Here is an 18,193-nt window from a genome sequence, read left to right as displayed (position 1 = left end):
CGATCAGTTTGCAACATGATTATTCTTTGGCTCATGGCCCACTGCTTATTCAATTTTGACCCTTGTGGTTTATGCACCAAAAGGTTTGGTCTTTACTGAGCAACCAACAACCAAACATACAGTTAAAACGACTCTACCACTTATTTCCCTCCCTCACCACTTCAATGTAATGCAAAATGAGGTGGCATCAAAAAGATGTGTAAATTACATCTGGCTTCCAGGACACTATCTGGCTGCCAGGAGGCGTCCGTAAATATTTATTACAAAACATCAGTGAAGTGTGTGAAGGTGCGGATGTCTGCCAAAAAGAGTGTCTGTTCATGTATGTGTCCAGCTGTGCAATACTCAACATATACCCAGCACTGGCAGGGAGATGCTTCGTTATTCATCATTTCTTTTACTTATGCCTTTTTGGTGGGCTTGTTCAAGCCCGACAAAAGTACATCCATTTCTTAATTAACTGCAGCTTGACAAGAGTTACAGGTTTAATGTCCTCATTTTTCAACTATACAAATCAACACCAACTAACGCTGTTTCATGCATCTTCTAACTACCAGCAAAGCCATGAGAATAAACACCTGTATTTGTGTCCTATATCTGTAAAATGTGATGTCCTATGTGATCTGATTTACAATTGGGCTGAGCAGCTAGCATTTACAGTTTAACATTATTCCACAACATGTTAAGATAAATACCCCAGTTTTGGGTAGATGATACAGAGGCCGTGAAAAATAAATGTAGGAAAGCTCAATGTTAATGGGAGGCTGATAAACTGCAACTGTCCCACAATATTATGAAGGACGTAATGCTGAAATATTGGGAAGCAGTTAAGGAAGCAGAAGCGGTTTATTAATCTGACCTCATTTTGAAGATTCATCCTAACTCTAAGGTGCTTTTCTATAGTATTGACTTACTTGTTAATCTCCTTTCTTGTCACTTTAATGAAGCGTCCCTTGATAAGTGTGTTCAAGTGTTTTAAGTGGGTAACATTCTTTAACAAAAAGTAGCCTCTTGACAGGGGCCAAACTGTCACTGTTAATGATTTGGCTGTTTTAACTAATTTGTCCAATGTTGCTAGCGGTGCTGTGGCTTGTATGAAGTCCTTTACCTGTCCCCCTCCATATTATTATCCATAGCATTCTTGCCACTGGTTTCATTTATTTTAAACATGCAGTTGGTCTTGGTGCAGTTGGTTTTTACACAGTTCTTTTCCTTCCTTAGAACATATTTACAATCCTTTTTTTAATATTATTTTTTTGGGGCTTTTCCCTTTATTGTACAGTGACAGTGGATAGACAGGAATGGGGGAGAGAGATTGGGGATGACACGCAACAAAGGGCAGCAGGCCGGACTCGAACCTGCGCTGCTGCAGGACTCAGCCAACATAGGGCGAATGCTCCCACTGGGTGAGCTAGAGGCCGCCCCATATTTACAATCCTTATCCTCAGTAGAATTGAGATTCTTGGTTCTCAATCCAGTTACATTTTTTGACATTTTGACTGTATTCATGCATAATTCTACTTGGGCGTAACAAAAGCAAACCAAAAAAGTGTCACTGTTATGCTGATGACACACATTTATATCTAGGTGAAATTCTAATAGTACCTCTCTAGCCATTTCCATAAAAACCTAGACAGCATACAAAGTGTCAAAAGTTAATTACACCAATTCTGAATTAATCTTTTTTTGGCCTACTATCTCAACTAAATTGCTTCACCATGAAGATAACACACTTGTCTTCCAATGTAAAAGCCACTAATTTCACACTAATTTTAAGTTTTAGAAACAGGTTAAGAGAGCTGTTCAGACTATTAACTTTTGACAGAGGGCTATTTCCCCATGCAAAGAGAAACATTTTAATCCATACGTTATTAGAAAATAGTCATTCATGCAGTTTGTTCTTGTTTAGTAATAATAAATTATGTCTTGCACTTCTCTACTACTTCCACAACAGTATCCCTTTTTTGCGCTTTTACACTGATTGGCTGTCATTGTCAGAAGTTAATTTTTCCAAATTTTATCACTTGTATCACAGATATTTTATCCAATATTACCAAAGTTGCATTCATAGGTCTTGTGGCAGCTTTCTTTTTTTATTTACAATCTACTTAAAATCAATTGAGAGCTAGATTTGAAACACTCTGAAAGCTTACACACCTTAAGTCATTACATAATTCCTTTGAACGCTTACTTTTATGATTCTTTCATGTCTTATTTTACTTTTATTTCTCTTTCTGATAATTCATTTTTTTTTCAGAAGTTGGTGGACCAGGACCTAAATGCGAGTGAATATTGAGCTTACAATCAACAGGTGGTCAGAGAAGGTTTTCCAATGGGATGCTCTGTTTCTTCTGGATATGTAAGTAGGGCAATTGCTAGCTAACACATTAGCTAAAAGAACCTGATAAGCTGAAGGTTCTCTGTGAGTTTGTTTTAGAGCATTTTTCCCCTTAACTATCACTACAATAATTAAGTAGAAAATCAGTGTGGAATGCAACCATAACACTGGCATTATATTTTAAGAATGGCTAATTATGATTAAATAGTAATATATAACATATATATACAATTTCTTCTGAGGACACATTCAGTGATTCAAGTGCAGTGCACAATAATCATATCTTTATAAGACGATTTTTGAAAATAATATAATTGCGATTTCTTTTCACCAATATTTTGATTGGGATTTAATATGCAATAATTTTTTAAGAAACAATTTTTTTGTGAACACAAGATTAGATAGATTAAACAAACTGTTCTTTCCTGGAGGCCAGGCCTGTATGTGATGATGAAATTAGGTGATGCATGAATATGAATGACGTCTTTTATTTAACTACTTCAGTCACAGTAGTATATTGAGCACTGACCAAGCCTGGTGTAAACATTCGTATGAAAGTCAGAAACAAATCACACAAACTAAAGTGCAGATTGCAGAAATATAAAAACAAATATGTGGCTTTACCACACTTAGTTGTATTTAGATTATTTAACAATTATTTACTGTAATAAACATATGTTAAGATGTGAATTGCACTTTTTTTTTCTGCAGAGTGCAGACTGATTTGCTCTCACGAGTCACGTGACCAAATTGCAGCCTTTGCAATTAGGAAATCGCGTTTGAACATATTGCGATATTATTGCAAACGCGATTAATCGTTCATCCCTACTGTGAATGGAAAAACTCTATCCGTCTGCTGAAAAGGTAGTGTGAATAGCAGGAGAAGGAAATGGATATTGAGTGAAAAGACAGATACAGAGTATGCAGCTGTGCGCTGTAAGGTGGTGGATGCTGACTGTGGGAATCTTTTGTGTGCGATAACACAGCGAGAATGTCTGAGTGTGAGACTGTGGACTGTTGATGTGCTTTGAAAGGAGTCACTGTGGTGACTGTGTGTATATATATATATATATATATATATATATATATATATAGTACACTGTATAGATGTACTAAATGGTAGTAGAAAGGAGATAAAGAAATAGATAAATAGATCTGGTATCTTTTGTGTGTATGTTTTTGTCATAAATGTATGAGAAGTTTTCAACCACCTAAAAAAGACAAAGACATTCAGTACTGAATTTTAAAAAGAGGTATACACCCTCCAGTGGCAGTATGCATGTGGAATAGAAAACTTTAAAGGAAGGCTTGCTCTCTTGGCAGGGCAAAAAAGAGAGTCAAAAAGTCCCCCAATCTTTGTTGTAAACTTTATCCCAGTCTACCTCAAACATTTTATAAAAGTAAGACCACAGGCAAAACAGCTTGCATAAATAGGCATCAAAGTGACATCATATCACTTGCAAAACTTTCTATGACTGTCCACATTGAGTGGAAAAGCAATTGTTTGCAACTACTTCGAAATATTCTAGACACTGTATTCTGTTGTTAGAACATTTGTTATGAGTGTGTTACTTACAGGCATAGTTTGTCCACCATGCAAGCTGTTGATGGCTGCCTGCGCTTCTCCGTGGCTGGAGAACTTGACAAAGGCGCAGCCTGTATGCACAGAAAACGAGAGAAATAGAAGGGATTGGCACAAAATCAGGGATATGGCCTTGAATATGGGGGAAAGACACCATTCGTTACCATTGTTTTCATGTTATCTGGTTTGTAAATATTCTGCCGTTTGTGTGTTCAGCGAATAACTCTGAATAAATCAGTCTAATTGTAGTGAAGGCATTAGCTGTGTGGAACATCCTGTCCCTCTCCCATTTCTAATTCCACCTCCTCCACTTCGAAGCATGGAGCCAAGGCGTTTACTATCCTGACTTGTTTGTGATTATTAATCTGTTTAATATTTACACATTGTGATTTGTGTGCAGTCACTCATGAAAGAGATTATGATGACAAAGGCATAGTATTATAATCTGCCTATCTAACCGAATCTTTGCTCGCATATAATTTCAGATGGGAGGTTGGGGCTTTGCTCAAGGGGCATTGAAATCATCTTAAATCTGTTGTGTAGTTAACGCACAAAAGGAAAAGTCAACATAAAAAGTTGGCCGGAAGACAAGGGAACGCCTGGTGGCAGCATTGTTCTGGAGCCTCATTGCAATAACATTTCAGATGATGTTAAAAATTATTAGAATAAATCATAATCATAATAATAATAGTAATGCACAATATGTTTTTGGAGGGTTACATACTGTATACTAACCACATTATTAAATAGTGTATCAGTGTGTAGGTAAGGACAGGCTCTACACTACTATAACATAAAGACAAGTGAAATACAGTGGAACCGAAATGTGGTAATTTTCCAAAAGCCATTAAATTAAACATGAGCTATTTCTCTAAGCTTTATGGTCGTCATAGACTGCACACGGTATTCTGTTATGTCCTATTCTTATCCTTGCCTTCAGGTAGCTCATGTGTTAAGTCAAGAGGTACCTAATTAACAAACTCATGGATTAATTCTGCCCCCTTTTCATTAATTGAGGAGCACCAGTGTCTTAGAACCAGACAGGCTTTTCCTGAGTTCAATCGCTGGTTTCTTGAGAACTGCTGACAACCTATTTAAAATGTTCATATAAAACATTCATATAAATGTATCCACTCTACATTCCCAAAGGAGTTGTGATGATTGATTCCAATTACAAACACTGATAGGTAGGCTCAGGGGGTGTTCTGTGCCTGGCAGTGACCCCTTCACTTCTACATCTCAGGAGTCAGCTTTGCTACCCAGACAAGCAGATTAATCGTTTCCTGACAAAATCAAAAAGATCAGAATCAATGAAAGACAATTTCCACCTTTATCTGAGGCTTACTGTCCACATTCCAGCCATACAATAAATGGTAAGCAGTTGAAACTGTTGTGTGCAGACATGTGGTGAGTAGTAAAGGCCATGTGTTTCCTGTACTGTCAAATGTCCTCAAAGCTATATAAATCTACAGAGGCAAACAGATAAGTCAAAGAAGCCTTTGATTCTGCCACAGCACTCGAGCACCCTTTTACTTCACTTGAACGTCCCTCTGGGTAGAGGCAGGAAAGGTCTTCATTTGTCCAACTGAAATGCATCAGCCTACTGTGTGCCATTTGACTGCCAGTCTGTCTCTGAAGGAACAAAACCATTTAACCTCTGTTGTTGAAATAATAAGGGGCAGTTTGTTCTTGCAAAAGCCTTTTTGTTTTGTAAGGCAAGATGACTTGCTGTTGGTTCCCTAACAAGGCTATCAGATTGTGCCAGAATCCCAGTGACCCCAGCAGCTCAGCCCAGCCAGAAAGACACTCAAAACCACAGGACTTGGCATACACCATCAATGGCAAAGTCATGTCAAACATACAATGTCCTCAAATTTCTCCACCAGAAAAAAAAACAATACTGTAGCCTCACTTTTCCTGACCTAGAAAAGAAAAAAGTTAAGGGACACAGAGCACAACATCTCAGAAGAATTGAAAGTGCTACAGCCTCATAAATTATAGTGCACATTTGAGTTTTTGAATTTGATGGCTCAGAATGAGATGGGGGGAAAAAGGAAAAAGAGAGATTGTATTGCTTTCAAGCAAGAGGATCTGCACTGCCTTTTGAATTCCCGGGGTAATAATATGTATGCATGAATTCCATCCCGCTGAATGGGTGACATTTATAACACAACTTAATTATAGACGTAAAAGCCATCTCTCTATTTTTCCTGACAATTCAGGGCTCTATTCAACTCTGGCAGCAAGTGTTGCACTTTGAAAGTACTTTGAGGAGCAGCGCCATAGAGAGATGGATGTTAAACTTCTCGGCCTTTTTATTGGGTGAAGAGGGGTGCTGAAAAGCTTCTGAGTAGCATAAATTTACATCAACAGGGGACAAAGCCTCCATCATGGAACAGATAGCACTGTCAATTTCAAGGTCTGTCTCATTCAAATTATGGCAACCTCATCCCAAGCGAGGCGGCTGGAAAAATAATTTGCCGTAACATCCCGTAATGATTGCGTGGGACTGTTGCACAGTGAGTGATAGGACCAGATACCTATATATGAGACCTTTGTCTGGTGGTAGCATTCATAGTTAACATTGCTCTACAGTTTTCCATTTCATAGCAGTGAAAACTTGAAGAAAAGGTAATGATCAAGCCAGTGATAATAGAGAGAGACAAATAGCAACACAGGAAATGTATGGCATGTGAAGAGAGGAGAAAGAGATGAGGTGCAGGGTGCAAGAGGGTGAAAAGGAGTGGAAGTGCAAATGAGGGAGAAAACTAGCTCCTGTTTGACACAGCAGCACCGGCCTTATTTCATTTTACGTGCTGTCAATCAGCTTGAGGCATCTGAGCAGACAGGACGAAAGGGAGGCGGGGAGGGAGGGAGGGAGGGAGGGAGAGGAAACAAGCCAGGGAGAAAGAAAGGTAGTGGGCCAGTGGGGCGACTCAGAGCAATAGACCCGGGATTAACAGTGAGAGGAACAGATGTAGACACAGATAGTCGTGTGGTTCAGTATAGCCAACCTTTTCCTTTGATATACTAAGAAGGCTTGTGCAATATCAACCCCTCTCCTTTGCCTTCCCACACATCTTTTTCACACATAGGACAATAAATCACAGTCAACAGAGAGAAAAGGAGGTAGAGGTTCCGAGCACTATCACTGACGTTATCACTCCAAATATGGCTGTGAGACAGAGACCCATCAAAGACTGAGCCTCTCACTCTCTCAGAACAATCCCACCTGCATCGCACATTTCACAGCCATCTTTAATTTGACCACGCTCTACTAACTTAATAGCACATAAGCCACAGACATGAATGCATAAGCTGTTCCTGAATGCAGGCAAATCTGCTGCACAGTGAGTGACAGCAGCAAAACTCTGAGCCTGGCTGCTTTATTTACAGTAGGACATTATCGTCCAATAGTGTCTCTGGGGAGGGATGACGGGAATGTGGGAAACAAACATGATTACATCCCCCCGCTTTTGAGAAAACACAAAGGGGCTGAGGATGAGGAGGAGAAGGAGGAGGAGGAGAGGGGGCGAGCTCAAAGACGAGGTGTTGTTTGATGGATTTGTTGAGTACAAGCCCAGGGTGAGAGGAGCTGCCGTGATGAAGAGACAACATTATACGAAGTTCGGGAGGGAAAGAAAAAAGGAGAGGTAGAGTGAGAACAAAAAAGGCAAGGGAAATACAGAGAGTAGTGAGAAAAGGAATGTGTGATGGGAGGAGGTGTCGGAGCACAGTGGCAATGAGGTATGAAAGAAACGCGAGCGAGACACATAAGAGGTGGTGAAATAAACAGAATAGCTGAAAGGAAGGATGAGTTATTCAGAAGAGCACAGTGGATCGCAGACAATGTCAATGAGCGCACAACAGGTGAAGGACGGTTCTAAAAATGTGAGGAGCAAAAAGAGAGAGAGAGAGAGAGAGAGACAGCACACGTATTGACAGACAGAGGGATTAAGAGGGACAGACAGGGGAAAAAGAGTGGGAGGTGTGTGGGCTCTGACCCTTACTGGCCCCATCAGGCCCACGCAGGACGGTGCACTCCTCGATCTGGCCAAAGGTCTCGAACAGCCGCCGGACGTCATCCTCGCTCTGCTGCTTGCCGAGCATTCCCACAAACAGCTTCCTGTCTTCTGGATAGGAAGAGAGGAAGGGGGAGGGAAGGAGGGAGGGTGGAAGAGAGGAGAGAACAAATGCTACAGCTGATGGCACCGTTCTGCTGAGCTGAGAGAAACTTGTGCAACTCAAAACCGCCCCTTTTATCAGCAGTCTGCTGTGTTGAGCCTACGCTGCTGTTGTTATTGTTGTTGATCTTACTGTTGTGTGGTGTGCCACCCCACCCTGGTATGAGGGAGTTGTATTCCCTTTTCCAGTGAGCTATTCAAGTCTGCCACGGTGACATTTGATACAGATGCTGTTTGGAGCGCTGTGGGTTTCAGGTAGAGTTAGAAAGAGAGCGGGGATGTTTTGCACAGGTAGACAAACTGTTAGATCGTCTGGATGCTTAATTCACTGAGTTGAAAGAGAACATGGAACAAGAACATGGTATTACATTTCCTCATCACCAAAGGAGTAGGAATTATAATAAGCACGAGTAAACTCCGCAACACAATCTATTCCATGATAAACTCGGTAAAAGTGACAAAACTAAGCAGTGTCTCAGCCAGCATGTACTTCCAAGACTATACTTTTTTCATCCGCTCCACTTTCTGCTGACAATCTGTAAAATATGTTGTATGGAGCCAAATTTAAGGCAGTCACATTCTTCAGTATCAATGCGTCAAATCTTGAAGTTGGGGAACAAATACTTGAAAATACTGAGTAGAATTTAAAACAATTGCCCAGTGTTTGCCACCCAGAAATAACAAATGCATTGCAAAACATTTTAATGATAAAAGCTACAAGGTCTAGTTCTCATGCCTTGAAACAAAAGTAGAAATTGGTCTGAAATAGGTCCTGAATAAATATTTCTGTTATATTTTCTGTAGGGCTGTCAATCGATTAAAAAAAATTAACTAATTAATTGCACAATTTGCTGTAATTAATCGCGATTAATCGCTTTTTTAAATTGAGACTGAAGCTTATAATAATGGATATTTAAATGCTCAATCATTTAACTTTGCAAATATGAAGAAAAAAACAAACAAGGAAAGGTTCTGCTAAGTTCAGAATGTTTAATATCTTTCAGAACAACAGCAGCAACAATTTGGCTGATTTAGTCCTGCTGAAGGCTGCTGGAAACGGCTAGAAACTGTCCGACTTGAGAGCAGATTTTTGTCACCGTCCCCGGCTGCTGTCGCCTGCTCGTGACTCACCCGGAAATGGCGAGCGGAGTGAGGTGACGTGACTAGTCTCTCAAAATCTTCTAAACTGACCTTTGTTGAGCTGAAATGAAGATAGATTCAGCAACTGCACGGCCTATTTCTCGCTTAAAATGTTTTCAGAAACATGTTTCAGTGAACTATCTTAGTACAATATGAGATCGTATTCTGAACGGCCGCCATGACAGTCTGGCTCTCAATATCCGGAGAAAACAAACCCATGTGACGCGTTCGTCCAATCAGCTGCCGGTTTTCATTACTTGGACAACAATACAGAGTAGCGCCGCCTGGTGTTATGGAGACGTATTACGTTTCTCAGCCGCCACATGAAGTAAACAAACACAGCTGTGTTAATTTCGTTAATTTTTTAATTTTTTTATATTTTTTTTAAAGTTAAATATTAAAAAATTAACGCAAAAATGTACGCGTTAATTTTGACAGCCCTAATTTTCTGTGGTTTAAATAGCTGTTTATTTTACACTGTTATGAGTAGTTAACCTCATTTTATTTTTTATATGTCAAACATAGTAAAATGATGCTGAGATTCTTGGAGCAGATCTACTTCTTAATGTCCATTTATTGTTGCCAAAAGCCGCTTTTACACATGGACTGCAACCCTGAACTTGCATTTATCTAGACATCACCCAGAGGAGCTGTATGTGAGAACGCAAATGTCAGAATCAGTTGGACCAGACATTAAAGACAGGAACAGACTTTTCTCTGCCAGCCCCCTAGTACAAAGTCTGTATAATGTCCGATTGATCCCATGTGTGAATAGAGCCGGTCGTTGTCCGAAGAAACACGTCAAGCGAGTAGGTGTGCTGATGACGCTTCTATCATGCGGCTGGCGCGAAACAGCAAGTTTCCAAGAGTGAAGAAGAAGGGTGATTTACATGAAGACGCCAATGTAAATGTATGACTGGAAAGACTAAGAGATTTAGGAACTTCTGTCTGTAAGAACCGACGCCGAAATCGTCAAAAATATCTAAGGAATGGCAAGAAACTCGGTTGTTTATGACCAAATTACGAACCGACATGAATCGTGGAAATATCAGGGCTACATTCTGACTATCAAACTGACGTTATATGTAAAATGTATCAATGGGAAAAGGTGAAGGGTAAGTGGCCAAGGAACCGTGTTAAAATGAGAAAGCAGTCCCTTTTGTGCAGTCTAAATGTAACCTGTATCTAGTGTTATTTAACATCCGGGCTGACGGGGAGTACTGACTTTTCCAAATATCCTGACCAATATTCAACTGGAGTGAAATTTGCAGTGTTGTTTCTCATTAAGTTTGAAGGGCAGCCTCACCTACTCCAATATCTTCACTGCCACTGCATGTCAGAGATGCTTCCTGAGCTCCAGAGGAGGGTCTCTGGCTCAGATGTATGGGCTCTATACCACTACATGTTTGCCAGCCAGAAAGCTGAATTAAGTTTTTGAATTAATCTTCCCAGTGCCTTGGCATTCATCTTCTTTACATCTTTTCCATTATGCATTCCCTATTCCGCTGTGTTGTGGAATGAAATGGCTACTAGCAAGAACCCATCGCCAGAACTGATGGAAAGTGGCAGGAAGAGGAAGAAGAGTTTATTGGAAATGACACTGTTGATCTTCAGTGTGAGTCATTTGACTGGTTGGGAGCGGGCGAGGAGCGGAGGGCGAGAGCATCACCTGGGCCTCGACAGATGTGACGCCTCCTGTACCTGCCAGGCCCCATTAGACGCAGCTGTTCTAAAAATAAAGCACCAGGGCTTCCTTTTTGCAGCAGGGAAATCGGATCCTGTTCCATTCCTGTAAAGTTCAAATGAGACACGTGCCTGCTACCCGCTTGGCCACACAAATGAGCACCTGCATAATCAATAAGGCCATGCTGCCGTGTCTCTACTGCTGGTGTTGTAGCTGTGGTGTCAGTCCATGTTCCTGTAGTCACGCCTCACACAGCAGGAATTCTCAAACCCGCCAGCTGAGCCTGGTACTACTGCTCATTACTGTCCCTCCTCCCTTGGAGCTCCAGGGTTGAAAGTGAGTTAGAAACCTGAAAAGATCACCACAGAGCCAGCCACTTATACTGCCAACTGGGATTTAGCAAAGACCGACCGGAGGACAGACATCTAGCTGGATATTGGGCATCAGCGGAGAAGCTGCGTAGCTGTAAAGTCAGCCCTGAACAGGTGTTGAAGAGAAATGAGCCTGATCCCTGTCCATGGCAGCAAAGGTGAAACATGAAATGAGGCCCCTCCAGAGCACACGACTTTGCCTTGATTGTCCTTGCATCTTTCAGATTTTCACCTAGGTGTCACTGTTACAACCAAAATGGGAAGAGTGCAGTTTTACAGGCCGCCTGCAGTGTGTTAATGTTTTGGGACAAAAGTCTCATCTCGGTCCTGGCCCGAGGAGATCTAATGGCGGCTTTACAAGGCTAATTAACAAGCCATGAGCAAAGTAATGAACTTTCAAAATGTGCTGGCAAACGCAAAAATAAATTACACCCCAGTGAAGGCATTAAAGGAAGTGTGAGTGTACTTGGGAGCCTTCCTTTTGGAGAGCCACGATGAGAAAATGAATTTGGAGCTGCTATCTTTTCATTGCCTGACCTAAGAGTGTCTCAGTCGGCCCACTGCATGCCCTAGCCAGAGTATATGTTGCTATTAATTAGTCCACTTTGCACCTGTCTCCAATGCAGCTCTTATTGGATTTAGCATGTTCTCGCTCATCTCCTATGGCCACTCTCAAGCTATAAATTGTTATTTTTGAATTTTATGAATATAAATAAATATCTTGTAAAGCACCCTCTGCACAAGGAGACAACTTCATGACTCCAAAGAGTTATCCATTACAAGTGGGGAGAGAAGAAAAAAGAAGTAGAGAAAGAATATTTTTCTCAAGTACAGTCATGTATTTGCATTAAGAGGGGTGAGGACCTTCCTATGGAACTGTCTGAGGATACAGAAGTATGACCGAACTCATTGAGCCGACTGTTTGACCTCCTGGTACTTATCTCTCAATGAGAGAGGCTCTTCTTATCCCTCTAACAGAGCTGAGCCACACAGCTGGAGAACATTTGAGCTCTACAGTACTTCTCTGCTCTACTCTGAAGAGACCTTTGTAATCTGCACTTTCAAACCTTGCCACTACTTTAAAATAATAATGTGTGCGTGGTAGTTAGGAAGCCTGGCTACATCATTGTGATGTTTTTTGTGTCATTGCATCCTCAAACACCACTAATTAATCCTGGAACATTTCCACTGTATACATTAAAATATAATTAGCAGATTTGAGGATACATTGAAACATAAAAACAGGTTTGTGTGTATGGAAAAAGATATTTGTTATATTTGTATTTTTTATTCATGTAGCCTACAGTACTCATAAGGCATCAAAACTATGAATGAACACATATGGAATTATGTACTTAACAAAAAAGTGTGAAATAACTGAAAACATGTCTTATATTTTAGATTCTTCAAAGTAGTCACCCTTTGCTTTTTTATTAATAAGGGAAAAAATTCCACTAATTAAAGCACACTTGTGAAGTGAAAACCATTTCAGGTGACTACCTCATGAAGCTCATTGAGAGAACACCAAGGGTTTGCAGAGTTATCAAAAAAAGCAAAGGGTGGCTACTTTGAAGAATCTAAAATATAAGACATGTTTTCAGTTATTTCACACTTTTTTGTTAAGTACATAATTCCATATGTGTTCATTCATAGTTTTGATGCATTCAGTGAGAATCTACAATCTAAATAGTCATGAAAATAACGAAACACATTGAATGAGAAGGTGTGTCCAAACTTTTGGCCTGTACTGTATACAGTATATGAATGCCCATATACATGTGTGCGAAGACATAGTATTCATATCCTATACATCTCATCTTTTTCAGGCCTTTGCCAGTGCACACTCACTTCCTCTCACACAGTACTAGTACAAGTAATCCACACATCTTTTTAGTTTCCTCATCTGCTGACTGAAGGTGGGAGCAATTGTGTGGAAAATGGTTCCATGTCAGTTTCCAGCCATGTCCAAACAGAGGTGACATGTGGACAGCCTTGTTTTATGAATGCAAATAAAAAAAGATCAAAAAAGTTATCAAAACACTACTGACATCTGACAATTGCTCGTCTCAGGAAGCCTTTTCATTTCATCGCCCGGTATATTAAAAATTAATGGATTTTGCACAGGCGCCATATGCTGTCAAGATTGATGCTTCTCTCCCTGGAATGAAGTGCTACTTGTGTTGTAGGCTGCAGTATATGCATATAGATTGTGCTTTTCCTTTCCTCTCATCTCCTTTTGTCTCTCTATTGCCCTCTCTATATCTTTCTCTTTACCCTTTATTGCCATCCCTCACCCTACTCTTTCTCTCCAGGCAAAGAATCAGTTGCCGTGAAGTCTACTTTTCATAAGTTTCTGCTTTTGTTTTGGCAATAATGGGAATATTCTTTTTTAAAGAATTACTCTCCTGCTCCTGTGTCATGGTAAATATATATATTTTTATCTTATTGCCTGCTGGCAGCAGTCAGGGAAGCTTGCTAGTAGTAAGTGTTCAGAAAGCATGGACAGCTGCATCCAACGATTAAAGATGCCTGCTAGGCCGCCGGGTGCATTTCAAATGCAGAGTAATGTTCCAGGCAGCACAACAGAGAAGTTGTGCTTCTCATGGTCTCATTAAAAAAGCCTGGTGCGATGCTGCCTGGGAGGCCCGCCACCAGACACACTCGCACATGTAGGCATACAGACCGGGTGTACAAAATGTTGGCTTCGGCTTCTTAATATTGACTTAGACTTTTTTTCATCATCTACTGTATGTCCCAGTTGTGTAAACTGAGGTAAAGAGGGAGTCTGTTTGGAATCAAAAGGTGCCATTTACTTTCATTTTTGCTGTAGATAATAAGCATTATCTGCACATCATTGAGAGAAAACAAATCTTAGCATATTTAGCCACTTTTGGGATAAATGTGATTAAAAGGTTGATAGAATGCAAAACCGATTTTACCTTCTCATAGTTGAAAAACGACAGTTTGGTGGGTAAATAGGACATGCATAGAACCTCAAAATCCCAGATTCCTCTGCAGATTTCACAATTTGAAACTGCTGCTGAAAACGGGCGAATCTCAACAAAGCTAAAAGTTGACGTCAACTCCTCAACTCCTAGTCTTTGTCACGCCCCAACATTTGCATAGGCTAAGGCTACACCACTGACCTCAGGTCAGCTTAGTCTTCTGAATCTAGGTCACGCAGATCTCTGATATTACATCACTAAATTCACTTCTCAGACTTTTTTATGCGAGAAATCAACTATGTAGAGCTGTTGGGCTGTTTTACGAAAACCTATGGCTAATTGCAAATTAGCCAAAGACAGTGTCGGACTTCAAGAGCTCCACAATCTGCCGTGACAGCAGGCGGCTGCTGGCCGGGTTTGATGCCTTCCCGGTCGGCCTCTCCCCCTTCACAGACCCGCTGAGCTGGAGCTCTGTCAGGATCTCCCACACGAGCTGCACTGTGTACTTTAGAAAGAAGAAAGACAGTTTTGAAGTTTTTCAAGGATATTGGAAATTAACCACGTCGTAAATGCAGTGTTCCAGGCTGTACAATGGAATACTGGCCCAGAGAAAAGGGTTTAGAACAAGTATATCGGACAATGGAGCGGGAGTTTGGATCTAACGCAGCGGCGCAGAGGACGTGCCTGCGGGGATTCCGCTAAATTTCCCCACGCTGACTAGCTACAGGGTGAGTTGTGATTCTTTGGTGGAGGTTCCGAGGGTAACGTTACAACAACACTAGTTGTAATGAAAGTGTCGAAATGTTGCATTTTGTGCAGCCACGGCTGCGCCCGGGCATGTCTGGGCATGTCACAGAGTGTGTGTGTGTGTGTGTGTGTGTGTGTGTGTGTGTGTGTGTGTGTGTGTGTGTCTGTGTGTGTGTCTGTGTGTGTGTGTGTGTGTGTGTGTGTGTGTGTGTGTGTAGCTCTGTGTGTGTGTGTGTGTGTGTGTGTGTGTGTGTGTGTGTGTGTAGTTCGTGTGTGTGTGTGTGTGTGTGTGTGTGTGTGTGTGTGTAGCTCTGTGTGTTTGTGTAGCTGTGTGTGTGTGTGTGTGTGTAGCTCTGTGTGTGTAGCTCTCTGTGTGTGTGTGTGTGTGTGTGTGTGTGTGTGTGTGTGTGTGTGGCTACGTGTCTTTGTGTAGCCCTGTGTGTGTGTGTGTGTGTGTGTGTGTGTGTGTGTGTGTGTGTGTGTGTGTGTGTGTGTGTGTGTGTGTGCGTGTAGCTACGTGTCTGTGTGTGTGTGTGTGTGTGTATGTGGTTCGCTCAAGCAATCAGCGTGCAGCTCATCTAAATATTCATGAGCATACCATATTTGGAAGAAAAGATGTCGTTCCAAATAGGGCCAAAACACAGGGATGCATAAGGACCCATAAAATATCAACCGGGTCATTTTCCACCCAACGGATGTTACAAACCCTATTAAGAGACCTTAAGGAACAGTGTGAAATACCCTATATAATCATTCCATCACCCCTTTAAATACATTGGGAACTAAAAGGGCACTTAGAAAGCGCAGACCTCCACCAAGGCTTGCCCTATCTCACAATGTTAATGCAGTGTGACATTTCCCAGTCGGGAAGTAATTTTTCAGATCATTCCAACACCACATTAATGGTAACAAAAGTGAAAAATAATGTGTGTATCTGCGCTGTGATTTGGATCCGCTCCAAAATGTAATGGGTTCTTCCTTGGTCCATGCTACACCTTTCCTCAAAGTTTCAAGAAAATTGGACCCAGATTTGTTTTCCATATTCCTGTTGACACACCAAACTGAAAACACAACTTCCTTGGCGGAGGTAACAAATGGCTTTTTTAAAAATGGACAAGAGAAAAACAACATGAAGGCAAATGGAAGCATTTTCACATACAATTAAAAATATGCATACAACCTTCTCTTAGTGTGGGAATTAACCCACAGTGAGATGATTTCAGATGGTGAAGTATTTTAAAGTAATGTATCATTTGAGCCTGTGTTCAGTCATCAGTCTAAGTCAGCATGGATAGTGGGATGAAGCAATACCCAGGATATCTGCACCTCCTTTTGTACGTGGCAGTGTTAGCAGGTGCAACAGGGAGGCCTGACCTGGGATACCTAGTCAGCTGGTTTGCTAACATTCTAATGTTGTTTCAGGGTTAGGAACTTACAAATAGTAGCCGTCAGCATAAATTTAAACTTTTAAGCTAACTCAGAGTAAAGTATGAGCAGGGACCAGGAGCCCTCAAATGCAAAAAACTCCAGAGTGTAATATTAATTATCACTATCAGCAGTATGAGCAACTCTTTTAAATTACAGGGAATCATTTGATATGATATTTATAATAACAAATATTGCTTGATGGAGATTCAAGTACATAGCACCCACTCAACCATTGTCCTGGGTGAGACTGTTTATACAGTAGTTCACCTGTTGTAGTACAACAGTAAGGTGTTGCGTTTTATTCCGAGTTGATATAATGTTAGAAATCAAAAATCCTCAAATTTGATGAAGAATAATATGTCAATATGCACAGTTCAATTCGTGTTGAATGTAGAAAGTGTAAAGTAACATAGTGAGGTCATTGTAAAACAATTTGCTTGATATATCTGTTCAGCTGCATTTCTTAACCCCCATAAGTATTCCCTCTTCTTTTACACATCTTCAACTACTTAATAAGCCCTATTCTACTTCTAACTTTTTTTTTTTTTTAGTTTCTACCCAGCTAACAGAAGTAATTGGACCCCATCCCAGTGAAAATGACGTGCAGCCAGACATTAAACCTTTCTGCTGCTGGTCCCAATCTGATGTATGCAAGTGGATTATCCAGTATAGTGAGGTGGTAAATGGAATAATCGGAGGAGAACAAACATTCAAATTGTCAGTGTATCAGGCACGATGAAAGGATACAGGCTTCGTGTTTGTAAATGCATTACTTATACCACTAGAGCTGTCACATCCCTTTACCCAGGGGAGTGGGAGGGGAGCTTTAAACCTTCTGGTATGCATGATCAAAAACCAGCACAGAACCAAAACTTGAAACTTGAAACGTGAGAAGCCTGTTGCGGCTTCAGTCCAAATATTTGAACTCCTTCTTTTTCTACTTTAGAAATCTCTTCTCTAATGGCGAGGCCCAATCATAGAGCCCTGCAAAAAAAGCAATTTACATTAGAGCCCGACCGATGAAGGATTTCTTAAGGCCGATACTGATACAAATATTTGATGATTTTAAAATCCGATATTCCGATATATTGGCCGATATATATTTAAAAAACATCTAGAAATGCGTAACTTAAGATATGAAACTTAAAGTCCTTTGAACAAAAAGACAATAACAAAAAAAATTAAAGAGTGTTGCCAACAGGGACGTTGTAGAGTGCCCTCTGGTGGACAAACTATGCAACGCCAACACTCATAACATGGTTGAAGGGTGTTTCGTCCGTTTTTATTTAATTTTTTTAATATTCAGTTAACAGAATCATTTGTCATTATAAATGATTCTGATGAATGAATGTTTAAAAAATTATAAATTATTATAAATGCCGATACCAATAGAAAATAAATAAAATCGGCCGGTAATATCGGCCCGCCGATATATCGGATGGGCTCTAATCAATGCCTTAAAATTAAAGAAATACCCTGCAATGGTCACTGTTAGAAATCTGTGGTTTATTTTTGCCTGTCCAAGTATCCCCATGTCCGTGTGTATTTCTCAGCAGACACATCAACCGCTGCCAGGGTTTCTTCTTGACTTTTCAGAGTTTTGCACGACCGTGTCTAGAGGCACAGAGGGGTCTTTTGGCTTCATTTGCATGTAAAGTGGAGTGTGCTCTTCTGTGGGCGTGAGGTGCCTCCAGACAGCCCCTCCCCTGTGGCCTGCCAGACTTAACCAGCCAGCAGCCCTCACTCTTCCCTACCCGCTGGGGTGGGGCATGAC

General features: G+C 40.8%; 1 protein-coding gene across 1 annotated transcript in view; it reads right to left on the bottom strand.

Moving 5' to 3' along the window:
* The window catches only part of celf6 (CUGBP Elav-like family member 6), a 140,394-nt gene that overhangs the window by 25,113 nt on the left and 97,088 nt on the right, over positions 1–18,193 (bottom strand). The window contains exons 4-5 of the mRNA XM_028600501.1: positions 7,925–8,053; positions 3,915–3,994 (exon numbers count right to left, since the gene is read on the bottom strand). Coding sequence (XP_028456302.1) covers positions 3,915–3,994; positions 7,925–8,053 — 209 coding nt within the window. The remainder of the gene's footprint in view (positions 1–3,914; positions 3,995–7,924; positions 8,054–18,193) is intronic.

This window comes from Perca flavescens, chromosome 1, assembly GCF_004354835.1.
Source record: "Perca flavescens isolate YP-PL-M2 chromosome 1, PFLA_1.0, whole genome shotgun sequence".
NCBI lineage: Eukaryota > Metazoa > Chordata > Actinopteri > Perciformes > Percidae > Perca > Perca flavescens.
Note: the sequence above shows the minus strand (reverse complement) of the source record. Positions and strands in the feature narration are given on the sequence as shown.